Raw genomic sequence first — 27,316 nt, forward strand, 5'->3', positions numbered from 1 at the left:
TAAAATATAATGTGATTTTTTTGTTTGTTTAATAATTTAATATAATGTGATTAGTCAGTCTTTTAACAAGAAAAAAAGGATTATTCAGATTATAATAGTATAGAAAAGAAAAGGACCATCAAAATAGTTTTTAATTACCGTGAGGAACTAATTATAACGCGCATAAAATAAAAAATGGCCTGAGCGGTCGTTATAGACGCATGTTTTGGGTCGCGTAGCTACAACCGATCACTTAGCCAAATCTCTCTCTCTCTCTCCCACATCTTCTGCATCTCTCGTCGCACTATTCCTTTCGAACCTTTTCGATTTTGAATTTCTTTCCCCGAAAACCCCAAAGGGAACACAGGTTTCCTCGCTGCCTTGCTGTGTTCAGCCTTTTATGCTGCTTTGAGACCTTCCGGTATTGGTCTTCTGGCTGTGTTAGCGACGGAGATACGTCAATTTTAGATGGAGCTTTCGCTGACGACGATTGACAAATGATTCCACAATCTTCTTCTTTCGATTTACTATCTCACGCTAATGTATCACGTCGTCTCTTCTGTCCTTGCTCCAATGAGTACGGCTTGATTGCGTTCTGCGATGGGTTCGCGAGGAGGCGGGTTCTCCGCCGGAAAATCAGAGTTCAGGTGGCGAAAGCGACCTCGAGGTTTGTTTCCTGCGGGATTCGCGGGGATTCGAAGAACATTAGGTTAGCGGATTCGGCGACAAGGGTCGCACGAAGCCTTGGGGTTGCTCGGTTCTCGAATGAATTCGAGGACGAGCATGAATCATCGTCGTCGCAGGAGTCTGAAATTCAAGGTGATCGAAACAATTTCACTAACTTTAGAGAAGACCCGATAGTGGATAAGCTCAGGACTCAGCTAGGCGATATCCATCCAATCCCGTCGCCGCCGATTAATAGTGACGCGATTGGTTTATTTGCTTTCTTCTTCTTCGTCGGTGTTGTTTGCGACAAGCTATGGGCGTGGAGAAAGAGGCGGAGGCAAACGAGTGGTGAACGAGGAGCCGGGCAATGGCCACAGGTTCCCACAAGCTTCTCGCTGTCCCTCGAGAAGGATTTGCAGAGGAAAGAGTCTGTGGAGTGGGTTAACATGGTGCTGGTGAAGCTCTGGAAAGTTTATAGAGGTGGGATTGAAAACTGGCTCATTGGATTGTTGCAGCCTGTAATTGATGACTTGAAGAAGCCAGATTATGTTAAAAGAGTTGAAATTAAACAATTTTCTCTTGGTGATGAGCCCTTGTCTGTTAGAAATGTAGAGAGGAGGACATCACGCCGTGTCAATGACTTGCAGTAAGTTTACACCTTGGTGCTTTTGCCTATGTTAGGTTACATGAAACCTACGGATGCAATACACTATTGCTCACTGCATCATTGAATTTTCTATTTGTTGGTTATTTTGGAGTTTGGATACTTCAAACTGTCTGTTCAGGGCTCAGTTTGTAGATTGCTTATGCTGTAGTTTTCTTCTTCGTTATAGGTATCAGATTGGTCTTCGGTATACTGGTGATGCCCGGATGTTGTTAATGCTCTCTTTAAAATTTGGTATCATCCCAGTAGTTGTGCCTGTCGGTATTCGGGATTTTGACATTGACGGTGAGCTTTGGGTTAAATTAAGACTGATACCGACAGCGCCTTGGGTTGGAGCCGCATCATGGGCTTTTGTATCACTTCCAAAGATCAAATTTGAGCTGGCACCATTCCGGTTGTTTAATCTAATGGGTACGAGTTAATCATGATTGTCTATTGCTTTCTCATTATCTTATTTATGTCACATCTTTATTTTTTATATCTTCGTAAAGAGTGAATACAAGGTCGTTTATTTTGGTGAATTGCTAAGCTGCTGACCATATATAGTGTGGAATGATTATAATATTATCAACTATTGCTGAATGATGTTGAAAAGGCAACTTTATTTTTGACATGAAGTACATGAGTAATTGCTCATATCATTTTCTTCTTTTTTGCATGAATGCTTTGGATGATAACATCAGGAATCCCTGTTCTATCAATGTAAGTCCTACTATGTCTGTTTTCATATATCTTTTTTCCTGAACAGAACTGTTTTTTGCAACTAATGGTTCAATACTGCACTGGTTAAGTGCTTCGTACTTGATATGTAGTTTCCAGTTCAGATTGAGGTCTATAGTTGTAAAAAGGAGTTTCGTAACTTCTTGTAGCTATATGTTTTTTTTTTTTTTTTATGTTCTTCCGTGAACTTTGGGAGCATATACTATAAGTTAAGTTGCAGTACTGGATAATTCTGATCAGAAACTGGTATTCGTTTTAGCTTTTTCTCTCTGTTGATTGTTCACCCTCCTCGATGTTTTGATATACCATTTTCTTCCCTCATTCCTATGCTTCCTCCCTTTCAGGTTCTTGACCAAACTGCTGACAGAAGATTTGCCTCGATTATTTGTCCGCCCTAAGAAAATTGTCTTGGATTTCCAGAAAGGAAAAGCTGTTGGGCCTGTTTCAGAAGACCTAAAATCTGGAGACATGCAGGAAGGGAACAAGGATTTTGTCGGGGAACTGTCTGTTACTCTTGTCGATGCCAAGAAACTTCCATACATGTTCTCTGGTAAGTTATACTCACTGGAAATAATTTCCTCTGCTTCAGTTCATTATTTTCTGGTAGTCTCTGTTGTTTTAGTGTCTATATATACCCCCGTAGTCATTGAAATTTATTGAGCAATAAAAACAAGCTATATAAATGCAGTCATCATAGTGAATTCTTCATCATTCACTTGTTTCTTCATTCAGGTAGAACGGATCCATATGTTATATTACGAATGGGTGATCAAATTATCCGCAGTAAGAAGAACAGTCAAACTACTGTGATTGGGGCTCCTGGTCAGCCAATCTGGAATCAGGTGAACTGCGTAAAATATCTCTATGGCTTATTCATTATCTAGTGGTGAATTAGTTTTGTTTTTATTGATTGAATTTTATAGAATGTTTCTGTATCGTAAATATTGTCAGGACTTCCAATTCCTTGTTTCAAATCCTAGAGAGCAAGTATTACAAATTGAAGTCAACGACTGTCTTGGATTCGCTGATATGGTTATTGGTACCGGAGAGGTAAATAATCTTTCTTTTTAACTTGTTTGTAATCTGCAAAAGAAAAGCTTGATATGTTAACAGAAATCACTTGTCTACTTCTGTGTCAATAAGTTTCTGCTCTGATAACTTGTCACTCTCAGGCTATTGGCTGCGTAGCAATCGCTGCATTAATTTCCAGGAAAATAGTGTTGAATATCAAATTTGTTGTCTGGATAACCTTAATACTTGAGAATACATCCAGGTTGACCTCGGATCACTGCCAGATACGGTTCCTACGGACAGAACTGTTGTTTTGCGAGGCGGTTGGAGTTTGTTCGGAAAGGGGTCAGCTGGAGAAATACTACTGCGGCTTACATACAAAGCATACGTGGAGGATGAAGAAGATGATAAACGCAATGCAAAAGCGATTATTACAGATGCTTCAGATGATGAAATGTCGGATTCGGAAGAACCTAGCTCATTCGTCCAGAATGACAAGATTCCTTCTGGTGATCTTAGTCAAGAATCATTTATGAATGTGCTGTCTGCATTGATTGTGAGCGAGGAATTTCAAGGGATAGTTTCATCAGAAGCTGGGAACAATAAACTTTATGAAGGTGAAACAAGCGTGTCACCAGCACCTTCAAAGGCTGAGGCGGACTCAAAATCTCAACCGGAAGATCCTGGCAATGGGGGCGTACCAGATTTGGAAGTGAAAGAAGCGAATTCTGATAAAGGTTCTGTTGATGATAGAGGTATATCGAGGCTGTCTTATCATGATTTCGCTTCTATGGCTGCTTGGTCTAAAACTATTAAGCTTTCTAATTTCAGGATTAGCATTATTGTGTTTCGGTGTAATCACATCTGTACTGGTGCTCGTTGCTATCAACATGGGCGGCTCAAGTTTCTTCAACCCGTAACATGGTGTTGTATGGATCACTAGCAATTTCTTTTGCCAAAGTAAGTCTCTGAACCTAGAAATGGACAAATTTTGCTACTTCTGCCTATGGTTGCCAATATCAGTTGAATCCACTTGAATAGATAAATGTAATCTCTGCATATAGTTGAGAACCAGTCTTGCAATCTTTTCTGAAATCATTGTATCGTTTTTGCTGGATTTATGCTGGGCGTAGTTTCTATTTTGGCTTTTCGTATTGATACTCGGAAAAGATTTTTCAGTTGGATAAATTTATGTATGTAAGGTGAAATGACGGACCACAGTTTCCGTAATGGATTCGGAGAACGTGGAATACCGTTTGCAATAGAAACTTAAAAACGAATGTGGTGTTTTTGAAAGATCGTGCTGCTGTTTGCATTTATAAGTGTTGATCCCATTGGTGAATGACTAACCAAAACCTCTTTTTCTAATGGCAGGTTGGTTAATTTCCTCTTCTCGGCCTTAGAGATGGCTTATAATGAGGTCTCAGTTTTGGATTTGCCGTTGTATGCACTATGCATGTCTTTAGAAGAGGAGTTTTTATTGGTGGCGGAAAGTTTTAGGATCTATTTCACCATTCTCTTACATTTGTGAATCTACATGTATACCAGTGGTTTGTTATAGTACAAATGATTCAATTTAAATGAAGATTGTTTTCTGCAAGGAAACAATTTACTTTTCTATAACACATAGCACAATGAAGCCTACCAACTTGTAGGCTTGAGAGAAATGTTCTTCTGGGATTTATTGGTGGAAGGTTACACTTGGAAGTAGTAATAATGCTGTTCAGTTGAGCTTTTATCTAGTTTTGCTTATTTTTCAGATACAATAACTGTAGAACTCAGTCATGGATGTGCTTTTCTGGAGGAGGAGCAAGAGTTTAATAAACAAGGTACATTTTATCTTCTTTCTTTCCTTGGCTTCAAAACTTTGTCTTGCTAGATCATGTTAGGAGGGTGTTAAAGTTCTTCATGGCTCTGGAATAGCTAATCTCTATTAAGTACTATTATCTTGCCAATCTTCTCATTCTTAATAGCCCATCATCACGTGTCTTACTGGATCCAGCTCAAGATATTATGCAAGATTCCTTGCTTTTATTTTCTTTGAAATAGCATTTCTCTCTTTTTGTTTGTTTGTTTGAAATAGCATATCCTGAAAATAGCATTTCACAACCCGCAACGAAGGGAATGAACGTGGTTCCATATACTAATATATAGCTATGATTGCTTCTTCGCTTTTTGGTGTTTGCGTTTAACATTTAAAATATTTTAAAATGTAAATGAAAATGCAAATGCAAACTGTGAAATGCCTGTATCGCGTTTCTCTCTAGGATATATTAGCAATTTTGTTGCTGCTAGACATGCTGAAAATAAGATTGGCCTATGGTTATTTTTCAGGGCTAAAAGCTTAAAAAACCAAGCTAGAGGCGCAAGAAAGTTTCCACTTTGAGTTCTTCATGGTCATATTTCAGAATATTGTTGGTAAGTGGATTCCCTTCAATTATAAAACAACAGATTTGCGTAACTCTGGATTTAAAATTTGAGTTTGGTAAGTCGTAACATTGTATCGTCTAGTGAAAGGCCACACCACAGCAACTGAAAAGATATGTTTCTGATATGATTGATTTGTTAATTGTTATTGTTAAAATGTAAAATCGTGGGTTATATAATGTTAAACTAGGACATACAAGTTATAACATATCGTGTTTTTAAAATATATCATTTGATTGCACGTTAGGACTTAAGAGGACAATTAGATCTACACTTATAAGATTATACTGGAGTATATGCAATCAAACGAAAAGTAAAATAGTAAAATATTAAGGGGATCGTGGGTGCATTTAAGTAAAGGCCAAGTGACAGGAAACATAACAATAATCCCATAATTAAAAGAGATCAATAAGTGAGAAAATATGGAGATTAGAGATGATTACTAATAAAGAAAAAAAGAAAAGAGAAATCACGTGAAGGAGTTGAGATCACGTCAGGCACATGTGTGGGCAGTTCTTGTTTCCCCCAACACTCTTTGGTTTCTCCGTTCTCTTTTGTCTTTTTTACTCTTATTTTTTTTCATCTATTTTCCAATTGTAACTTCAGTTACTTCACTATTTCTTGAATATAGTAATGCTAAATGTGATCCCTACGAGATCGAAAGGAGGAAAGTGTTTAGTCAAAGCTTATTATGCGCTCCAATTTTCACAAATCACAATTTCTGTCGCTTAACTATTGTTTCTTCAGTGCATCTAAAATATGGATGAAACTACGAATTATATGAATACATAAAGTTTAGTTGGACAACGACGATTTCTGATGGAGAACGCATGGCTTTACTTGCGTCAAAGCAAATCGTAATGTCGTATATATATATATATATATGTATAAAACAACATTGGAGCTGTCAAAACATTGGCGTCCCCATTTCCAACAAATTAACCATTTTCTAAATTTGTCAACATATGTATTTTGCAGACCACATATGATCTGTTTAAAGGGGGAAAAAAACTTGTCAAACGTGAATCAAATATAAAGGACGTCTAAGTAAAAAAAAATGTGAATATGTCGCGAAATAGAAAAAAGAGGAAAAATTTCCCATATCTATTTCCCATTAAAATCTCTGTTTTGGACTTGTAAACGTGAGTGGCATATTTAGAATATGGTTTATGAGTTTTTGCAAGAGCTGCCGAGCAGCATATCCTCCTCAAACATGCAATCACCCCTGTAATTTTTTTTTTCGATTTCAAATAAGTAAATTTTTGTGACAAAAAGAAAATAAAACAGTTACGTTGTGAGCAAATTGATTACTTTAAAGTGTAGCCATTTTTTAAAAAGCTCATGATTTCATTAGTAAAAGGTCAAGTGGGATATTCTTCTATTAACTAATCAACAGAATAAGCTTTTATAATATTTTGGCAGATCTTGGGGAATAAATAATTGGATATAGAATTGTTTATTGAGAGCCTTTTCACCAAATAACATGATACTTTTTTCTTTATCATCGTATACAGGCACTGATAATGCTACCAATAATTTTTGTATATGAATTCTGAAGAAAACATGGATGTTATTAAAAAATTATTTTTTTTCTTTTTGTAACCGTAGTTTTAAATACAAATAATAGACATTCTAAAAGAACTTTTATATTTTTCTTCAAAAAGAAACAAAAAAACTTTTTATACAATTAAACCTTTAAAAAGACTTGAAGACATGTCTATCAGCCTTTGAATTTGTTTCCCCATTCTTCCAGCCTTTTATGTATTTTGTTGTGACTTGTGCGTAACCTACACCAATCGAAAATAGAAAGTAGCAAGAGATATAACTCATCTTTTTCTCGTCAAGATATACTCACTCTATATGGAGATGAGTTACATTTTTTAAATAATTTTAAATTGTTGGATATTTTTCCTTTTTATATTAAAATACCCCTGCAATGAAATTGATCTTATGAACTTTTGGTTGATTGTCATTTTTGACTATTAGTTGTTTATTTTTATATGATACTGTAAAATTTTAATTTGAAAATTCTATAGTAAGGATATCATATACTGATATGTTTACTTAAGCTATTATTTTATACTAAAAACAGAATATATCTAAATTTTTGTAATTGTTATTTTCAGGAAAAAAAACTTAAAGATGTTTTAATTTTTGTAGATATGGTTATAATGATTAATTTAGGAATAGGACCCCACCCTTAGTTCTAAATTTGTAAAATTGCAAGAACATATGAAAGACTAGGATTATTTACTTTATTAGAAATTATAAAAACTAAATGCATTTAAAGAAAAATGTATTTTTATCTAAACGTTGTTTATTTTACTACTTTTGTTCATTTTAGGACTGTTACAATCTTTTTGTGTAAGAAATATAAAAACCACTAATCACCAAAAACAGCAATCAAACCAATATAGAATTTTAAATATTACTTGATTTTCATATTTTCTATTTTTTGCGAAATATTAACTTTCTTATGTGTTTTTTTACATAAGAAAATATAGAAAATAATGGGAAATGACCTTGTTTTATTCGATAAATACAAGTGAATCAGGCTGGCTTGAATCACGTTTTTTAATTTATTTATAAAGACAATCCTCTCTCACTGTCCAGTCTCTTTCACTTCTTCCCCTCCCTCTATCTCCTTTGGATTCTTCAGGTACTCCTCTCTATCTCTTACTCAGGCTTATCTTTTTGTTACTTTAGATCTCTCAAACTTGATAATTTCTCTACAGACCACAAGTGAACCTTGTGGGTTTTGAGTCTTAACCATCTCTGCCTTCGAATTTCAAGCAAAATTTTCAGAATTTGCTCAACATTTTTCTTTTTTTGGGTAAAAAAACAGACATTGATGCGTTTGATGGCTTTGTAGGAAGACTAGATGTGTAGATCTAAGGACTAGAACCAAATCCAGAGCTTTATGTCTCCTTTTCCTTTCCACAAGTGTATCAGTTTGGTCCGACCGTTGATATTTATAAAACATAAGTTCACGTCTCTTCGTCTTTCTTCTGTTCAGTAGCTCACCATTTCCATGGAGTCCACACTATTGTGCTTACAGTCAAAGATTGTTTGCATACACACACATGTCTATATATATGGATTCAAGAAATTAGCCTATAGTATTTTCATATTTTGACGTTATGGTGGATTATATGGAGGTTTCAATTCTATTTTCACAAGCCTCACTGAGTTGTATAGTGATGGATCTGAAAGTCTCAAGTTTTGGTTTATTGTGAGAATCGTTTTCTTTACTTTATCTTGTGTGTTTTGGTGGCAGTGAGGAGAGGAATCTCGAAAGTGTCGGCGAAAATGTCGGATCTTCAGGCACCACTTGTAAGGCCGAAGAGAAAGAAGACATGGGTTGATTACTTTGTCAAGTTCCGATGGATCATTGTCATCTTCGTCGTCCTTCCAATCTCAGCCACACTCTACTTCCTCATCTACCTCGGGGACATGTGGTCCGAGTCCAAATCCTACGAGAAACGCCGAAAGGAACACGACCAGAATGTCATGAAAGTCATCAAAAGGCTCAAGGAGAGAGACGCAGCCAAAGACGGGCTGGTCTGCACTGCGCGTAAGCCCTGGATCGCCGTGGGAATGAGAAACGTTGACTACAAGAGAGCAAGACATTTCGAGGTTGACTTGGGAGAGTTCCGTAACATCCTTGAGATCAACAAGGAGAAGATGATTGCTAGAGTTGAGCCTCTTGTCAACATGGGACAAATCTCCCGTGCCACCGTCCCAATGAACCTGTCTCTCGCTGTTGTCGCTGAGCTCGACGATCTCACCGTTGGTGGACTCATCAATGGATATGGTATTGAAGGAAGCTCTCATCTCTACGGTTTGTTTGCTGACACCGTTGAGGCTTACGAGATCGTTCTAGCAGGCGGTGAGCTTGTCCGTGCCACAAAGGATAATGAGTATTCTGATCTCTTCTATGCAATCCCTTGGTCGCAAGGAACGCTTGGACTCCTCGTTGCTGCTGAGATCAGACTTATACCGGTTAAGGAGTACATGAGACTCACTTACATACCAGTCAAGGGTGATCTTCAGACTTTGGCTCAAGGTTACATTGATTCTTTCGCTCCCAAAGACGGAGACAAGTCAAAGATCCCGGATTTCGTGGAAGGCATGGTTTACAATCCTACTGAAGGTGTGATGATGGTTGGGACATACGCATCTAAAGAAGAGGCCAAGAAGAAAGGGAACAAGATCAACAATGTGGGATGGTGGTTCAAGCCTTGGTTCTACCAACACGCGCAGACCGCACTGAAGAAGGGACAGTTTGTTGAGTACATACCGACTCGGGAATACTACCATAGGCACACAAGGTGCTTGTACTGGGAAGGGAAGCTTATCCTTCCTTTTGGTGATCAGTTCTGGTTTAGGTTCCTCTTTGGTTGGTTGATGCCTCCTAAGGTCTCTCTTCTTAAGGCTACTCAAGGTGAAGCTATTAGGAACTATTACCATGACATGCATGTTATTCAGGACATGCTTGTTCCCCTTTACAAGGTTGGCGATGCCCTTGAATGGGTCCACCGTGAAATGGAGGTAAAGTACTAAAAGCTCTCTTTTTTTCATGATTGATCCATCTTTTAGCTAGAATGATTCTCCTTTTTCATGATTGATACTTCCATTTAAACTCATGAGTTGTGTGGCCTTCTTCTTCTTCTTTTTTGGTTTACTATTCAGGTGTATCCAATATGGCTTTGCCCACACAAACTTTTCAGGAGCCCAATCAAGCAACAGATTTACCCCGAACCAGGCTTCGAGTATGAAAACAGACAAGGAGACACAGAAGATGCACAGATGTACACTGATGTTGGAGTCTACTACGCGCCTGGTCCTGTCCTAAGAGGCGAAGAGTTTGATGGATCAGAGGCCGTGCGTAAGATGGAGAAATGGCTGATCGAGAACCATGGATTCCAGCCTCAGTACGCTGTGTCTGAGCTCGATGAGAAGAGCTTCTGGAGAATGTTTGATGGTGATTTGTATGAGCATTGCCGCAAGAAGTACAGAGCTGTTGGAACGTTCATGAGTGTGTACTACAAGTCGAAGAAAGGAAGAAAGACTGAGAAAGAAGTTAGAGAAGCCGAGCAAGCTCATCTCGAAACAGCTTACGCTGAGGCAGATTAAGCAATATAAACCCTGTTTGATCAAAACTGGTTGGGATTATTATTATTGTCATTGGTAGTGTTATGTTTTTCCTATCTTCGTACTAGTGTCTTGATGATGACTATTGTTGTTGTTTTTGTTATTTCTTGTTGTTTTGTTTCGTATTGCTTGACTTATGTTTTGAATGGATTTTAGATTTTAAGATTTGGATTTTGTCTAAGATAAAAAGTAAGGTTTCTCTTTGTATCATCTTGGCTTAGATATGTCATAACTGAACACAGAAACACTTGGTTAGCTGTTTGGTTTGGTGTATATTTCATAGAGATCACAACAAAACCCGAATTTGGTCTGCCAGGAAATACAGTTACTCGAACAGCTTACGTACACAGATTGGGTTAGAGTTACCCGGGGAAATAACGGATTTGAACCGAATTGGACCGGGTGGGAATCGATTGGTTTTAGGATAAACGAGGCAGCCAATTTCTTCCGAATTCCGAGTCAAAGAGCTATTCTTTCTTCACTCCCCAGAGAATTAACATAAATCTTTTGTCAAAAACCGAACCCAATCCTTGAAGTGCTACTTATTAATCGTAAGTTTTTCTTCTCTTTTATGGTCGAAAAGTTTCAATTTTTCGTTAACTTTTCCTATTCGGTTTCCATCAAAAAAATTTGCGGCATTAAAAGCGGAAAGGTCTGTCTTTTCTTTTAGATATGAAATTGGTGCATAGCAGGTGTTCGTCAAAATGTCTAGCCCGAAATTTCACTCCTTCCTTTTAGTAACATTAGCTCAGATTGACATGTATTGATACCCAATTATCTTGGCAATATGTTGAGAGTGTAAAAAATCTTCTTGCCTTTTTTATTCCTAACACTTACATCAACAAATGTTTCTTGCAGGTGGTTGATTCTTGTTCCCTATCCTGTCTTATTATCTTTGTTTCAAGCCTAAAAAGATTAGTATGATACTTTGACTAAACCTTTATAGAGTTGCCTCCTGTTGTAACCTGTGCTGCGGAAATGTCTCTACTTTGCTCCTCATCTTATATAGCTCTCTTGCCACAGACCAAACGGTCGCGTCTGAGTGTTCTGAAACTCAAAACATGTACCTTAAGTCTCTGTTCTTCCCTCGCCTACCCTCATTATACCACTGGTATTAGGAAGCACGTCAGTTTCTTGTTCGCAGAACCGCATAAGCTTCGTAGGCTAGCCAAGAGTCAGATACTAGTTAGTCAGGAATCTTTTACAGAGAACAGTACAATAGATATTGATTGGGAAGATGAGGAGGACATTGAGGATACCGGATCACCTTGGGAAGGTTCGGTTATGTATAGGAGAAATGCGTCAGTCACACATGTGGAATATTGCACTACCTTAGAGAGACTTGGGTTGGGAAGACTATCAACCCAAGTCTCCAAGAAGAGAGCTTCCGCAATGGGACTTAGAGTGACAAAAGATGTAAAGGATTATCCAGATGGCACACCGGTTCAAGTTTCGGTCGATGTCATAAGGAAGAAGAAGAAGCTTAGACTTGATGGGATTGTCAGGACTGTTATCACACTCGGCTGCAACAGGTGCTTTCCTATGAACTTATCATCACAGCTTCATTATCTTGGGATAAATTCAGTTTCTTTACTCGTTTTCTCTCCTGTGTTTTTGCAGGTGTGGTGAGCCAGCAGGTGAGAGCATCTTCTCTAACTTCTCGCTGTTACTAACCGAAGAGCCAGTAGAAGAACCCGATGTCATTGATTTAGGATTCACGTTCGGTAAAGACAAAGCCAATTCCTTTTCTGGATTGTCCAACGATGAAGAAGATAATGCGGATGATGATGATGATGACTCATTGATAGATTGGGAGGATAAGCTACATTTTCCCCCTGAGGTGAAAGAAATAGATATCTCAAAGCATATAAGAGACTTGGTGCATTTAGAGATCACCATCAATGCGATATGTGATGCTGCGTGTAAAGGAATGTGCTTGAAGTGCGGTGCAAATCTGAATAAGAGGAAATGTGATTGTGGCAGAGAAGAGAAGGATAAAGGTTATGGCCCTCTGGGAAACCTGAGAAAGCAAATGCAAGAGAAAGAGGAACTGAGGAACTAAATACAACAATACACATTGTCTGGATTTTGATTTTCTTCTCTCGGTTTACTGTCATAATACTCAGATGTACGAAAATGTTCAAAAGTGAATCTTAATAAGCTAAATCATTCTTTCTTCAAGCTCGTTCTTCTAATCTTGTTTTAATTCATCACCAATTCGTCAAATTGAGGTATTTCCTTTGCCAAATCGCAACTTCCTCTAGCTTTCCATAAGCTTTTTGTTCTTTAAAGCCAAAGGTAACATTTTCACAACTCTGGAATGAAAAATCCATAACACTCAGAAGAATCTAACCTCAATAGAATTGTTACAAATTTGTTCAAACCAGATGCGTATAACATCTCTATAGAAGCATTACATTTCTTGTCCCAAGTCGATTTGTATTTCTTTTTGTATATATCTAGATATGAACATCAAAATCTTTTATGAGACTTCGATAATACTGAATATTGAAAAAGAGTTTCAAAGATCTAAAGGTTTCTACTTCTTCGTCTTAAGCTCAAGTAGTCTTGACCATCTCTTATGAACAGAAGCTGTATTTGTCTCACCAACATCTGCAAAAGCAATTCAGAAACCAAAACTCTTTAATACTTATGAACAATTAACAAAAAAATGTCATGTGAAAATAGAGATACACAACCAATACAATAAGACTTACAATGCAGTGTAGGTTCCGATTTTTCGCAGGAATCCGAGCATATATCCTATAATCAAACAACAATTTAAGTCAAACAATTATACTCTACACACAAGCTTTTTGAAAGCGAAGATTTTTGCCTTTCAGTCTCGAAATTAGTACATGGCAAGCGGTTTTTAGAGCAATGTGAACAGCAGTTATGAAGTTTTTTTTTTTTTTTTTTTGTCAATTAAGCTTATGGATTTTATGAAACTTGAGTATTGCTTTAGCTGAATCTTACTTTAGCGTAAGTTGTGAGCCGGATAGTGTCTTGTACAAGGGAATCAAGATTAGCTTCATATCCAGGTCTTACATATATTACCTGCCAAAACACAGATTTTACTCAGTTTCATTTTTGTTGAAATGCAGATAGACTAATATAGAGAGCTAATGGTTTTGCAAGAGCGCTCACGGAAGGATCATCACCGCCAATTTCTGGCATTTGTGAAGCTCGATTTTCCCGACTTGACGGCAAAATCCAGACAGTGAAATTTGTATCGATCTGGTGACAGATACTTGATCAAAACAGTTTTTTCTTGCGCAGATGCTTCACTTTAAGAATGAAAAACAGTTATACCAGTCGAGGATAAGCAGAGGAGCAAATGCTGCACTTTCTTGAGAAAGATGTAACGATTCTTCCATCTACAGAAAGTCCCATACTTGCGTGCTAGAAAAAAGAAAGAAGAGCTAATCAAATACCTAATAAAAGATAACCTAAAACGATTGTTTGCGTAAGAGACAAGAGAGTCTCTAATGTTCAAACACTGTCACTGTAACACATTCCTAAACCGTGAACACAAATCTAAAGCTCAGAACAAGTCTTTACCCTTTGGACAGAGAGATGGACGGAGACACGAGGATTAGTAGGGCCATCTTCAACGAGATCTTGGAGTTGAAGATCACGCAGAGAGACATTGTAGTGAGTGTTCCAGTTACCATTCCATTTTCCTTCAGAAGGAGATAATGTTATCAGACGCTTCACTGTTCTTGAGCTCCCTCCTCCATTAATTGCTGCCTGTATTCGTGTTCAGGCATTTGGGTTTGGATTACAAAATGAGCATCAAAATTCAAAACCAGAACAATAAGTAAACAGGTAATAGTATACTGTACCGAAGAAGAAGCTTCGTGTTTCCTTGAAAGAGAAGAAATAGGAAGCAGATGAGGGCGTGGAGAAACTTTCTTCTTAGTATTCAGGAGATTTGTAGATACCAGACAACGTACAGAGGATGATTCAGCCATGGATGATGATTGATGATTCTCCAGAAAGAAGCTCTGGTCTCAGTCCAACCGAACCTTATCCGGTATATACATTACACTCTCCACCACAAGTCTTTTTTGGCGCTTGACGTGTAAATTTCTCATAAACAATTTCAAAACAACATATACATAGTTATATACTGTATATAAATTAGGGGAAAGGTCAATTTTTTTTTCTTTCTCGTATCTGCATTCAAAAAGAAATATTTTATAGATATTCTAAGTGATGTTTCAACTGATGATTGCAAGCAAATCCAAGATTTTAGTTCCAAATAGACAAAAGATTGATAAACAAAAATTCAAAACAAAGCGAGACATTAATAATGCCGAACAGAAGAAGGAAACAACGTCGAATCCATAACACAGACTCTCTGTGTCCTAACTCCTTTCGATAAAGGCAAGACTTTAGAATCTTCTTCCAGGACGGCCAAACACATTGCCTGGTGCCATAGCTTGTGGCTCCACTACAGAAAACCCGGGAATATCAGACATTCCCAAAGAAGCAAGCATCTGTAGAGTCTCTTTGTCCACCTTAATCTCATCGGTTTTAATGGCTGACTCGTCGGGGACAAAGTCCATTCGCCTCTCACGCTCTTCCTCTTGTAGCTTGAGTGAGATTCCACGGACTGGACCCTTTTGGATACGTTTCATCAAGTGAGTGGAGAATCCAGCAATTTTGTTGCGTAGTCGCTTAGAAGGGATGATTGCAACTTCTTCCAAGATCTTCTTGTTGGTGTGGAAGTCAAGAGTCATGCGAGAGTAGTACTTCTCGATGACTTGACGAGAAGATTTCTTCACGGTCTTGGTTCTGACACGCCCCATCTTTCAGTTTAACTGCTACTTACCTGCTATAAGAGAAGAAGAACCAGAGTAAGAATGATAATAATAATTAGGGATTAAAAATTCCAATACTTGGGTATCTGCCACTACTAAAGCTTGGATTTGTGTCCCCAAAATACCAAATAAAGTTCGGGCTATGTAACATTATGGTATGAATCTAGAAACATGAAACACATGAATTGCTAATGTGAAATAGAGTTTTCAATAAAACTGCAGGAAAAATCAAGATAAATCCAGCAACATATGAACACTGAACTTGCTAGAAATGTGAACACATACTATCAAATTTTGAAGTCATTGATAATCAAGAGACTTACTAAGATTCTCTAAGAAACATTAGACATCAAAGACAAAAGAATTAAAGACGATAAACACAGATCAACAACAAAACTTAAAACGATATTGCTCATCTAAACATCAGGAGCACCAAAAAAAAAAACATAAGAAGTAAAACCTAAGCAAAATCGAATACGAATAACCATCAACAATCAGACTAACCTTAAAGGAGAATGAACGGAAGGAGAGCGAAAACAAAGCGGTGCAAAGAGGCGTTAGAGCAGCCGGAAGCCAAACCCAAGGGATTTATTATCCTTCTTCTCATTTTAGGGTTTTCGCTGTTTATTCGTGGGCCAATAAACCTCGGCCCAATAAATTAAATATATTTGTGTTGATCGTAGCGCTTCACTTTTTCACAGGCCCATTATTCTGTGAAAAAAAAAAAAGTCAGCTCAACATTTCCTCCATACCTGACTCCAGCTACAGTATCAGGATCCAGAACATAAGCTCTTTTTTTTTCAGAACGTGAGGCTAACTCAGCGACCTCAGTTTTCCAGAAAATCCGAGCATTTGAGCCCGATGAGCTTAAGTCACTTCTCCCTAAAGAAGTAATAGTATACTATTCCGAAGAAGAAGCTTCGTGTTTCCTTGAGAGAGAAGAAATAGGAAGCAAATGAGGGCGTGGAGAAACTTTCTTCTTAGTATTCAGGAGATTTGGAGAGACTAGACAACGTACAGAGGATGATTCAGTCATGGATGATGATGATTGATGATTCTCCAGAGCCAGAAAGAAGCTCTGGTCTTAGTCTAACCAAACCTTATCCGGTATATACATTACACTCTCCACCACAAGTCTTTTTTGCCGCTTGACGTGTAAATTTCTCATAAACAATTTCAAAACAACATATACATATACTGTATATAGGTTGGGGAAAGTTCAATTTTTTCTTTTTCTTTTTCGTATCTGCATTCAGAAAGAAATATTTTAGCAATTACTACAAAAAAAGAAAGAAATCCAACACTACACACGCGAGTATGTTGAAAATATGGAAGCGTTTGATTTAACGCTGATTACAAATTTTGGACGTTTTTTCTTAGCGTTTAATTTTAGCTAATCGACACCGATTTGTATAGGTAACTGATGTTACTCGCATCTTCCTCATTTCTCTGCTGTCTTCATTGTTTTGAGTTACAAATGTATTTTCTGAGGTCTGATTTGATTTGTCTCCGCTTCACACATTGCGTTGCTTCTCTCTATAAGTTTGATTACTACTTTCTTTTGCCTATATCGTTCACTACTACTGACAAATTAGGCTCTGAGAACTTTTATATTACATTTGTTCCTCAGAGATATGGAAATTCTAGTGCTATGTTGAATTGTAAAGCTTTGCTCTATTCCCTTTGATCTCCATGTTTTGCTGATTATGAATGATTAGTTTGCTTATATCATGTTAGCTAGATATTAATATTACTTGATATGTTGTAACAATTTGCCTCTCCAAGGAACACACGATGCACTAGTACACCGTATATACATTGCTTAACTCTTTCTTACAATCTGAGACTGAACTATGTCAAAAGTGAGTGGTCAGTGTTTTTAGGTGTACTTGTGTGGTAACTGGTGAGGTTATAACAATCTGCGTGTTAGATGAGCCTTCGTTTTTTTTTTTTTTTTTTTATTCGAACCTGAATGAAATGGAGAAGCATCTACTGTTTTCATGTTATGCTAGTTTGCAAGTCTCTGAAGACAAGTCTTTAAAGCACATTTTGTAACTCATGATGATTTCTTGCATCGTAATTGATTCTCTTTGACTCACCGAGCGTTGGGAATATGTGGTCACTGGACTTTTGCGGTTGCTTAGACTCTTGTGTGTTGTTTCATTACATGCTTACTAGATAGTTTGTGTTTATGGTGGAACAATGCCCTCTTTTGTTATGGAGTGATGAACAGACTTGATACTTCTTTTCAACAATATTCTGAAGTTCATTCATTATAGGGAGTGACATATAACAAAAACATGATAAGCTAATAGAGATGAGTGACGATTGGAGTGAGATATGATACGTACACATTTATTATATCTTCTGACTTTTAACTTTTTGAACTGTTTAATATGATTGTAGGACTTGGCTTGAAGCTAGAAAAATATTAGAACAAAGTTAGATTCCCAATATGGATGTTTCTGAGGAGGAGTTTGACAGTGATTATGCGAGCGGGTCATCTGAAGGATCAAGCCAAGGAGAAAACTTTGTGGATTTTATGCTGTCTGAAATGCTTGCTGATATGTCTGATGATTCAGAAGATGTGCTTGATTATGCAATTGCAGCGTTCATCTCTTCAAGTAACTCACTTCAAGTAACTCACTTCAACCCGAGACTAAGCAAGTGTTAGCGCAGCTTTGGCCTCCGCGATCAGATCACAAGCCTAATGTGTCTGATACAATGAAGGTCCTCGATCATCTCTCTGGTGTGAGGATGGGGTCGCCTTTATACATTGCCTCGATGGCTCATATTCAGGCTGATGTAATTCACCGAGAGGCCTTCTTAGCATTTCGTGATCCCGAGGATAAGGTTTGCTACTTGGAGTACAAGACTGGGAAGAAAAGGGATGAATGATTTTGTTACTTTTTCACTTCTGACTTTTATTATGTGACTTATGTATATGACTTTTTTTATTTGTAAACTGGTTTCATATCGAGTTTTATGTTTTCTCAGTTCAGTGGTGAACTTCATTCAATCAAATGCAAGAGGAAGCTGTGTGAATCTATATATGTTGTAAAGAAGACATTTTGAAGTTTTGATCTTACAGTTAACCAACATTTCGACCCAACAAAAGAGGGCTTTTACTATCTTCTATTTTTTTCGTTCTTTGAAATTTCTTCTTTCTAAAAAGGAAGTAAAAAGGAAACACATTACTATATTGCGAGCCAAGATACGCAAGAAAAGATGCAAACAGCTTCAAGGCCAAGCCAAGTCAAGCTCGCTGTTATCAACATCCCATACTCCAAGACCGATCTCATCAAACAACTGCTCATAACTCCAGCTTGTGTATCCCAAGAAAAACCAATAATCAGTTGGATTCAGACCTCCTCTAGATTTCAACTCTTTGATTCGACGAGCCACGGACTGATGATCTAGGAAATACACGCCTGGTGAGAGTTCGAGCAACGTGGAGGAGTCTCCCTCTCGGCTCAGAGCTAAAAGTGGGGTTTCTAGATCCAAGACTGGACCTCCGAGGGAAAGTATCGTCTCTTTCAATAGCTCGACTGTTTCGACGCCGAGGTCAGGGAAAGATTTCCACCTTAAACGTTTGTTGAAGATCACACCCATGAAGCCGGATTCATGGTCTGCCTTTATGATCAGAATCTTTGATTTGGTAAATGGCGGAGTGTCAGCTAGCTTTTCTGTAGCAACCAGGATTGTGCCCATTTTCACTTGGGGACCAGGTTTGACCGACTGCGATTGGGAATTGACCTGGTCATGGTTTACCTCTATTTCAGGGGGATCTCTGTTACTTGCAACAAGCTCAACAAGTTTATCACCGTCTGTCACTTTATCGTTTACTGAAGATTGATCGAGCTGGTTTGAGTTTCTTCCTTCTTTTCCAGACAGAGTAGGAAGGATTCCTGCCAGAGATAGATTCATAACTTGCTTTGTTTAGGCTCCATATCAAAACAGAAGTATCAAAAAGCCAAAAAAATATGCTGTTTCATAACCAGCTAAGCCTGAAAGAAAATGAGTTACTACCAAAACACTGAGTCACAAGTTGCAAAAACATATCAGATTTCATAGAACTATGTTCCTTCAATTTTTTTCTCCTGGAAGGTCCGACTGTGAGGTCATGATGTGTCTTTAGAGATAATATTCTGCATATATGTATGCAGAAGTTATAAAAAAGAAAGCAGAGTTGACTTACCGGAAATGTCAGGAGAATTCTTTGCATGGCGAGCTAGAAACTCCATTATGTCAGTTACAGACGTCTCCCCTTGATACGGAATAACTTTGTTTCTCTCGGCTGGAAATAATATTAAAGAAGGATACACTTCCCTCTGCAACATTAAAGATTCAGAAATGAGAATACGGTGTACAAAAGTTGAGCTCTCAGCATTTAACAGTGGCAAATCACAAGACAAAAAAAATCTGTCCGTAGAAATTTAAATTTTTGGGGTTCAAAAGAGTCAAAAGGAAGAACTGTTTGCATTGCTATAAAGGGAAAGACTAAATGTGAACTTCAAGCTATTGTCCATGACGAATCAGAACAGCAATCCCGTGATATGCAATACTAGAATCTATAAACAAATCAGACAAAGCTATCATGAAAGTACCTGATTTATTGATTTTAGGATTAAGCTGCAATCATTCAACGTGCAGTCCATTAAGTAGATCAGTGGAACTATAGTCGGTGTCTCTGCTTCAGAAAATAAAAAAGCAACAGAAGAGAATGAACTTCAAAAAAATAAAACGTGTTCATTTCACTTTCTACAATAGACTCAGATAGAAAGATAGGAGTAAAAACTAGTCACTGTATACATACAGTAATAAAGTTACAATTACCTGATTTAAAAAGCATTTGATTGTTCCTGGAACCTCCTTGTTTTATCGCTTTAGATCCCTTTAGTGATCGGTATACTTCACGCAGAACTACCTCCATCCTCTGACAAAAGCCACACCAGTTATTGCTAAAAAGGACCAAAACGTCCTGGCACAAAGGACAGGGAGCCTTCTCTGCACTGGATTGATTCCATTCATGAACCATATTGGAGAAATTATTGACTGTGATACGCGGAATAGAATCCGCCTCGTGAAAATCCAGGTTAACAAAAGGTGGAACTGTAGCTTCCCTAGGCTTTTGAATAGTAGTTTCAGACTGTGTATAAGGTGATAGACTTCCATTGAGATATCCATGAAGAAAGTCGACAAGTGACGCATAGCTAAATTCCAACTCATCTTGAAGGACATAGTGCTGTTGTAAAGCAGGATCAAGTATTACTGCTGATGGAATCTTTACATCACCAGTGAGACCCCTAAGTAACGCATAATTTGCGTCAGAGAAGAAAAATGAACCCGTAAAACTATGCACTAGATCTTCCTTCGATTCCGAGTTCAACGGTACCTTGATCTCTCCCTTAACATTTTCTGCTTTATAAACTCCAGACTTATCGGTTTCCCCCATTACTAATTGTTCACTTCTGTTTCTAGAAACCTGCTCTTCATCATCGGGGGAGGAGGATTCACTTTCAGAAATTTTCATTTTATCTTTTTCTTCAGAACTCGTACTCGCCCCGTTCTGCACATCTACTTCATTAGGGTGAAGAGAACTTTCACTGGAACCTTCTGCAGAAGATGAAGATGTGTCTTGACCAGAGATAACTTCTGCTTGTGATGGTAATGCTTCGATTACTTTTATGTGCACATCATCGGATATAAGCCGGAAACCAACATCCTTAGCAATCGAGCTCAATTTTTTTTCTTTTCTTCTGTGAACAAGATTTGTCAGTATCTCCTGCAAGGAACTGCCATCGATTCCTTGACCTATAGTATTAAGGGCAACATTTTTATCCCCATCCAAAATCATAAAAGAGACCTTATTCTCTAACTTAATCGTCTTAATCTTTGGGGCAGTTTTCGGACGTGACACGGACCCAGATTCTTCATCAGCCTGGTTAACGGAGTTCTCAAGCTGAATATCATTCTTCCAGTTCATTATGCCAGACACTTTATGATGTGCAGCTACCTCTCTGAAAGTACAAAGTGCTTTCATACTCCTCCTCCTATCTTCCAAGGAGCCACTTGATCTATCCACAAAAAGAATAACCGATGGTTTACTTGTAGGTAAAGATGACTCATGGTCCTGCCGGTCATCCTCCAGCTACATGAGAAAAGCAAAGATGATTGATGTATGTAATGGTAGACAATTTAAAACGGACAACTATATATGCTTATTAGTACATGGGGGACTGGAAGTAAAGTAATTAAAAATCAATAAACATAGAGATCTTGCTTTGACGACAAATGGCCGTCTCCTGTTATAGAAGTACAAAGTACTGTCACTTGAGTAAACAAGATCAGTTTAACAAAAAATGCACTACGTAGGTTTTGTCGGTTATGGAAGTTCACGGGATAGAAAGCAAAACAAAAACCCAGTAATAACCACATTATGCACTAGCTGATAAAATAACAAGCAGAATGTTATACATAGTAAAAACCAAACTAGATCTAAATTAATATATGGAAGCAATATCTCAACTTATATATGGTTTTATTGCACCGTCTCTTCTAAATGAAGTACATGAACTCCACTGTGTATATTGAATAGTTAGATATCTACTTTAAGTTACAGAGAGTGGTTTCTGCCAATAAACTATATAGCTAGCACACGATCCCACTTAGCAAAATTCACACTCATTTAGCTACAGATACTTCTCCCTAACATACAAAATAAAGATACCTAAATATGGAAATTGTAACGTCAACTAAAACGTATGGACACAAATAGAACCATACCTCTGAAACTATCGGATTTTCCATCTTCAAGAGTCTCTGAATGTCGTCCCCGACCTTGAGAATCTTTGAACAATGTGGACATCCTGCCAGCTGAAGGACCGCTGCCCATGAATCAAATGCTCCAATATTAAAAGATGAAGCCAGTGATCCTTCTGTGATCAGACCAAACTTTTGTCTTTCAGGAGGCAGAGAAAACTCTTTTGCGGTGGCAATCAATTTCGGGAGGAATGAACTGAATTGTTTGTACTGTTCATGGTTACATGTTTGTCCAAAACCCCGATTGACTCCATCATTCTCCTGCAAAGCAGCAGTATCATTGACATAGCTAAAATCCTCAAGCCAAGGAACTCTACCAAACCCGCTTTGGACTCTACACATCATTTTCCATTTTGCATGGTCTGTTTCTAGGGCATGAAGATAATCACACATTATAAAGGCAACACACAAACAATAACATATCAACATCGTCTAGACATGAAGTGAGAATCTACCAGCCACCTTCTGGTTATTTTTTCCTCTTAGCCTTAGCACTCGGTCAGTTTCTATCCTTTTGGAGAAGTTTCCTGCAAAGTTTTGGTCAGAATGTCTAAGAAATCAGCCAAACATTCCAACTTCTGAGAAACAGCGCGAAATACTATGCCATTATGGCCATCACATAACATCTTGAAGTTTGAGTAGGTACCCAAATGCAATGCCGGGAGTGTATCAATGAAATATTGGGGGAAAGTAAAGCTAGTTGACAGCAAATAAAATATAATTTGATACATTCTTACGCTTCTATACCAAGGGATGCAATACTGGCAGAGGCTAGTCTAACGTAAGATTCACAATATGATTAAATAAACTAAAAAGAAATGGCATATATGCTTAGGATTAAAGATGTTAGACGGAAAACTTTGTACTCTAATCTCTAAAGAACTAATATTCTATAGAGCTTCCTAACATCGTACTAACCTAATCGATTGGGAGACCACAAAAACTCTTCCTAAGTCAAATCATAAAATAAACATAAATGATCCCGCAAGATCAGGATTATCTCTTGACATGGCGATCAAGAGTCAACAACGACAGATCAACTCACCTTGCCAAAGGTTATCTTCAGTTACATTTTTGTTCAACTCAGACACAAGTGTAGCTGTCCATCCGCAAAAATCGAACAGAAGTAAAGCCTTGTCAGATGATTCAAGGAAATCATTCAAACTCTCTGGAGACTTCAAATGTCTGAGTGGGAGTTCTTCGGGAATTGATGTCAGATAAGGATGAATAGAGGACAATATATTTGAGGCTCGGAGTTTCCCTTGATAATTGTAAGGCACACTATGGTGATAGTACAAAACTGTTATCCCGTTGGCAGCACCAAGGGCTTGTGCTAGCATCTTTTCTGAATTTTTGTATACAACCATCAACTTCAACGACTCAAACTCCTCACTACTATGAGCCAACTGAGTAATTTCGTTCTTAAGGGATCTGGACTCGCCACACCCTATAAATCAGCATTAAAACAAAGCAAAAAGCAAATGAGACAGTGAAAGCAACTCCATATTTTGAAAACAGTACTTTTTAAGGCCATAAGGGAAACAAAAAAAAAAAACCCAGTAAGTGACTATCTTTTTCAGGATCAAACACTGCAAAGTTTCAGGATCGAAATCACGCTTCAGAGGTTCTCAATAAATGGGAAGGAAAAGACACACAGACAATGAGAAAACCATTATCCTCTTCGCATCCTATAGATTTGAGCAAAAGCTGCGTGATATTTGTCCGATCAGACTCATCCCAAGTACATTTTATACGCAAACTGCGCAAAGGTACGCGAGAAACAGAGAGACAGAGACAGAGAAGGAGAGATAGAGAGTACATGGAGCGGTGACGAAGAGGAGGACGTGAGGGTGGAGACGGATCTGAGAAGAGAAGTTTTGCTCCGTGAGGATATCCCATTCGTCATGACCGCTTGACGGGGGAATGATGGATACGAAGGCCAGGAGGAGGAGGAGGAGGAGCGCCGGAGTTTTCATCGGAAAACCGCTCACTCACTCGAAGTCGTCGCGTCTTCTTCCGGTGTTCCGATTTTCCTGGTTGGTTCGGTTTAACAGATCAAATTTCCCAGAGATCGCATTTTACCGGTTCGGTGGAGGAGAGCTTTGTTGGTGCCTGCCACGTGTATAATTTGATGGAAATAAATACATTTTGTTTTGTTTTGTTCTCTACAAACGACAATGAAAGGGAAAATTGGAAAAATCGCATTTTTAAACACATTGGAAAAATTTTGACACGAGAAACTTTGTATTTGAATGTTCATTGGCAGTAACACACAGCATCTTCTTGAAGATCCAAACACAACAAAATGTTGGGTTTCATCTTTGATAATCAAGTTTAGCATCATGACACGAATTATAGAACATATATACATAAACAAATTGTTTGTCTGCTGAGATTTTTTCAGGAAAAGAAAAGGTTGTGGAAGTTTCTGATTAAAACAGTAATGGAGAAGAAATATAACAGAATTCCTTTATGGAATGATTAAAATTTTCTTCAAACTCAAAACTCTATGCAAAATTTAACAAATCTCTTAGATTTTTTTAAATCAACCAACTCTACATCAATCCAACTCCCAATAACCCCAACATTTCCGTTTTCATACATCGAATACAAGAGACTCTCATCACTGTGATGGGTCATTCTGATCCCTAGAAGCTTCTGCAAGTGGATCTTTTGAATCAAAGTTATCATCTTCTGCAGTTCGGGTACTAGAACTGACACCCTCATTCTTTGGACCTTGCATCATCAAAACAATGTTCTTGGCATCTGCTTCTTTGTGCACCTTTTGATCACGTTCTTCATCCTTTCCTTGTGTCGAAACTGCGCTATCTTCATCTTGTTTTACACCAGAGAGCTTATCGGCCACATCCTCCCCTTCACCCTGTAGAGCTCGGATCAAATCATCCACGCTCGTATCAGTTTCCCTTTTCGTTTGAACATCTGAAGATGTTGTCTTACGATCCTCAGATTCCTTAGACGTATCAAAACCAGACAAAACTTCCAAGGGTGAACTTGATGGAGCTAAAGGTGTTGCATCACCCAATCCTTTGGAAAGGCACACATATTTGAAAACGAGCTGTTTGTAATTATTTAACAATCCTTCAACATCTCCTATCCTCAAATCACCGGCACTGGCAAATATGTAAGGATACTCTTGAAAGCTTTTACTTGCCTCGGTATCTTTCAGAAGCAACGCAGCACCCTTGTTTTCCAAATCCGAAGTGGATTCGACTTTCTTCATTGGTATTTCACTGTTGGTATTCAGTAGTTCACTGGTTCCAGAAAGACTATCTGATGATTTTGATTGGAAAAGAGTGTTATCTCTCTTGAGATTCTGCATTTGATTTTTATGAACAGTGGACTCGTCACGAGGGGGTGGTGCAGTGCCGTGACCAGTTTGATAAGCCTGGCTGCTCAAACCAGAAATTCGTGCCCGTGCAGATTCCATGTTCTTTTCAAACTCAGCTTCATCCATTGAGAGTGATTTTGCATCAATATTTGAGATGAAAGACTCTGCAGAGAGTATGTTTGTGAAGAAGTACGCAGCTTCACCAACAAGTTTTGACTCACGCCTATATCTTTGTATATACAACAAGTTTGAGTGAAGTTGTGGAGGGTTAGCCTGCGAAAAGAAAATACAGAACGATCACTAGTACACGTAGTTGCACAAACCCAATGCACTAAAAAAATACAACATCAGAAACAAGCATGCATTACCTTTATTGTAACATATATCAAAACAGGAAGAAACTCGTCGGCACCAGGTGCATTCTCATTTGAAGCAATTGAAGCGTTTAGCAGTAAGTTATTTATCACTTTGCAGCAGTTAAGGATACACACAAGCTTATCACGAGGAGTTTTGTACATGTTTATCTTCTGAAGCTCTTTCTGAGCTAGCTGCCGAAAGGAGAGAGAGGGGAAATATCACAAGTAAAGAACATTAACAAGAAGATGTAACACTAGTGGGAGCTAGGTTTGACTAGATTGGCTTACCAGCCACGATGATTCATTTTGAAAAGTTGGTTGTATATCCAAATTCTCAGGAGAAATGAACTGTTGAACCAATGACATCTTCTGAAAGAGTTTCTCATCAGATATAACATCATCGATGCTTGAAGCAAATACCCGGGGAAATAGCTTTGTCATGACATACTTCTCTAGGCCCTGTGTGTGTATACCAAAAGAGCAATGATTAAGGCAGGAAGATGCAAACAAACCAGAAGGAAAGAGAAGAACACTGATATACTCACATCTCCTGCGCTGTCCAATTCCTCCTCAGAACAACCGGACCAAAGTGGATGAGCCCTGAAAGCAGTTTCCATCTTGGCAAAGAAGGCCTGAACTGTAGCACAATCCTTTTCTGGGTCTGGTGCATTGTTCGAGAATGAAACTATGAAACTGCAACATAAACTCAAAAACCATACACGAAAATGTTTTTATGAAAAAGTAATCTTCAAACCAAGCATTCAAGTAAAAATCATTCCAGTACAGCCTCATAAATAAGCTTTTTCAATATGTTTTTATAGTTGTTATAGCTGGCTAGCAAGATCCAATTTCCTGCCAATAACAGAAATTGCAGAGACCAAAAATGATAAACTATGGAACTGTAGTGCAATAAGATCTATAAGCTTGTGATACCACAAGAAAATCAGCTTCAAGTTTCTAGCAAATCAACTAAACTTTATGACAAAGTCACCGAATTAACGAGATCATGACACTGAGAAATTTCAAATCAGTACAAAAAAAAAAAAACCTTTTAATGGATTTAACGAAATCGCCAGAGGAGGGCTTGCGCATCCGCTCCAAGAAATCATGAAAGGAAACGTCCGTATTATTCTCCATCGTCGAGTAGATCACCAGATCAATCAAGCTTGTACCTCCGACGACGATTGACCAGCGAGATCAGAGATCAGTGGCAAAGAGAAAGTCGAGTTCCGTCGTCGCTAACAAAACGACGGTCGTTTTATCAAGTAGGAGGATATGGTTCGGAGTTAACCGGTTATTGGTTTTGGTTTCATCTATAAAACGCGAATGAAAATTACAAGAA

At 38.1% G+C, this 27,316-nt stretch overlaps 7 protein-coding genes and 1 long non-coding RNA gene across 16 annotated transcripts; 4 read left to right on the plus strand and 4 right to left on the minus strand.

Annotated features, from left to right (window-relative positions):
• The first annotated feature begins 215 nt into the window (after positions 1-215).
• Positions 216-4,660, plus strand: LOC18025356 (synaptotagmin-3). The gene is made up of 9 exons (XM_006406389.2): positions 216-1,291; positions 1,479-1,720; positions 1,993-2,011; positions 2,374-2,579; positions 2,762-2,871; positions 2,981-3,079; positions 3,303-3,795; positions 3,872-4,000; positions 4,415-4,660. The coding sequence occupies exons 1-8, from the start codon at positions 477-479 to the stop codon at positions 3,958-3,960; spliced, it is 2,073 nt and encodes a 690-aa protein (XP_006406452.1). The 5' UTR covers positions 216-476; the 3' UTR covers positions 3,961-4,000; positions 4,415-4,660.
• A 3,402-nt stretch (positions 4,661-8,062) lies between these two features.
• LOC18025357 (delta(24)-sterol reductase) lies at positions 8,063-10,828 on the plus strand. 2 transcript variants are annotated; one of them, XM_006406390.2, is made up of 3 exons: positions 8,063-8,126; positions 8,745-10,018; positions 10,160-10,828. In XM_006406390.2, exons 2-3 carry the CDS (start codon positions 8,777-8,779, stop codon positions 10,601-10,603), a joined length of 1,686 nt encoding a protein of 561 aa, XP_006406453.1. In that variant the 5' UTR covers positions 8,063-8,126; positions 8,745-8,776; the 3' UTR covers positions 10,604-10,828. The 2 variants fall into 2 exon arrangements, with proteins under 2 accessions (XP_006406453.1, XP_006406454.1); XM_006406391.2 differs by lacking the exon at positions 8,063-8,126 and adding an exon at positions 8,160-8,300.
• A 215-nt stretch (positions 10,829-11,043) lies between these two features.
• On the plus strand, positions 11,044-12,780 carry LOC18025358 (large ribosomal RNA subunit accumulation protein YCED homolog 1, chloroplastic). Its single transcript, XM_006406393.2, has 3 exons — positions 11,044-11,172; positions 11,480-12,153; positions 12,242-12,780. The coding sequence occupies exons 2-3, from the start codon at positions 11,600-11,602 to the stop codon at positions 12,681-12,683; spliced, it is 996 nt and encodes a 331-aa protein (XP_006406456.1). The 5' UTR covers positions 11,044-11,172; positions 11,480-11,599; the 3' UTR covers positions 12,684-12,780.
• A 181-nt stretch (positions 12,781-12,961) lies between these two features.
• Positions 12,962-16,837, minus strand: LOC18025359 (large ribosomal RNA subunit accumulation protein YCED homolog 2, chloroplastic). Of its 2 annotated transcripts, none has more exons than XM_024159813.1 (7): positions 16,355-16,837; positions 14,183-14,371; positions 13,934-14,023; positions 13,769-13,858; positions 13,598-13,678; positions 13,339-13,384; positions 12,962-13,234 (listed from the first exon to the last, which is right to left on the minus strand). In XM_024159813.1, exons 1-7 carry the CDS (start codon positions 16,481-16,483, stop codon positions 13,161-13,163), a joined length of 699 nt encoding a protein of 232 aa, XP_024015581.1. In that variant the 5' UTR covers positions 16,484-16,837; the 3' UTR covers positions 12,962-13,160. The 2 variants fall into 2 exon arrangements, with proteins under 2 accessions (XP_024015581.1, XP_006406457.1); XM_006406394.2 differs by lacking the exon at positions 16,355-16,837 and adding an exon at positions 14,467-14,710.
• Positions 14,829-16,032, minus strand: LOC18025360 (40S ribosomal protein S17-4). 2 transcript variants are annotated; one of them, XM_006406395.2, is made up of 2 exons: positions 15,952-16,032; positions 14,829-15,458 (listed from the first exon to the last, which is right to left on the minus strand). In XM_006406395.2, exon 2 carries the CDS (start codon positions 15,433-15,435, stop codon positions 15,019-15,021), a length of 417 nt encoding a protein of 138 aa, XP_006406458.1. In that variant the 5' UTR covers positions 15,436-15,458; positions 15,952-16,032; the 3' UTR covers positions 14,829-15,018. The 2 variants fall into 2 exon arrangements, with proteins under 2 accessions (XP_006406458.1, XP_006406459.1); XM_006406396.2 differs by having other exon boundaries at positions 14,829-15,461; positions 15,952-16,028.
• LOC112089001 lies at positions 16,203-18,471 on the plus strand. The gene is made up of 2 exons (XR_002900817.1): positions 16,203-16,554; positions 17,854-18,471. It is a non-coding gene; the product is annotated as an uncharacterized LOC112089001 (long non-coding RNA).
• An 89-nt stretch (positions 18,472-18,560) lies between these two features.
• Positions 18,561-24,331, minus strand: LOC18025362. 5 transcript variants are annotated; one of them, XM_024159811.1, is made up of 8 exons: positions 24,089-24,331; positions 23,315-23,716; positions 22,732-22,796; positions 22,234-22,530; positions 20,284-21,598; positions 20,055-20,140; positions 19,646-19,778; positions 18,561-19,355 (listed from the first exon to the last, which is right to left on the minus strand). In XM_024159811.1, the coding sequence occupies exons 1-8, from the start codon at positions 24,243-24,245 to the stop codon at positions 18,688-18,690; spliced, it is 3,123 nt and encodes a 1,040-aa protein (XP_024015579.1). In that variant the 5' UTR covers positions 24,246-24,331; the 3' UTR covers positions 18,561-18,687. The 5 variants fall into 5 exon arrangements, with proteins under 5 accessions (XP_024015579.1, XP_024015578.1, XP_024015576.1 ...); XM_024159810.1 differs by having other exon boundaries at positions 22,234-22,631; positions 22,725-22,796; XM_024159808.1 differs by having other exon boundaries at positions 22,234-22,637; positions 22,725-22,796.
• A 416-nt stretch (positions 24,332-24,747) lies between these two features.
• On the minus strand, positions 24,748-27,261 carry LOC18025363 (vacuolar protein sorting-associated protein 9A). Of its 2 annotated transcripts, none has more exons than XM_006406400.2 (5): positions 27,023-27,261; positions 26,520-26,667; positions 26,263-26,433; positions 25,987-26,166; positions 24,748-25,891 (listed from the first exon to the last, which is right to left on the minus strand). In XM_006406400.2, exons 1-5 carry the CDS (start codon positions 27,109-27,111, stop codon positions 24,893-24,895), a joined length of 1,587 nt encoding a protein of 528 aa, XP_006406463.1. In that variant the 5' UTR covers positions 27,112-27,261; the 3' UTR covers positions 24,748-24,892. The 2 variants fall into 2 exon arrangements, with proteins under 2 accessions (XP_006406463.1, XP_024015528.1); XM_024159760.1 differs by having other exon boundaries at positions 26,520-26,679; positions 27,023-27,248.
• Positions 27,262-27,316: the final 55 nt, after the last annotated feature.

This window comes from Eutrema salsugineum, unplaced genomic scaffold, assembly GCF_000478725.1.
Source record: "Eutrema salsugineum unplaced genomic scaffold, Eutsalg1_0 scaffold_13, whole genome shotgun sequence".
Lineage (NCBI taxonomy): Eukaryota > Viridiplantae > Streptophyta > Magnoliopsida > Brassicales > Brassicaceae > Eutrema > Eutrema salsugineum.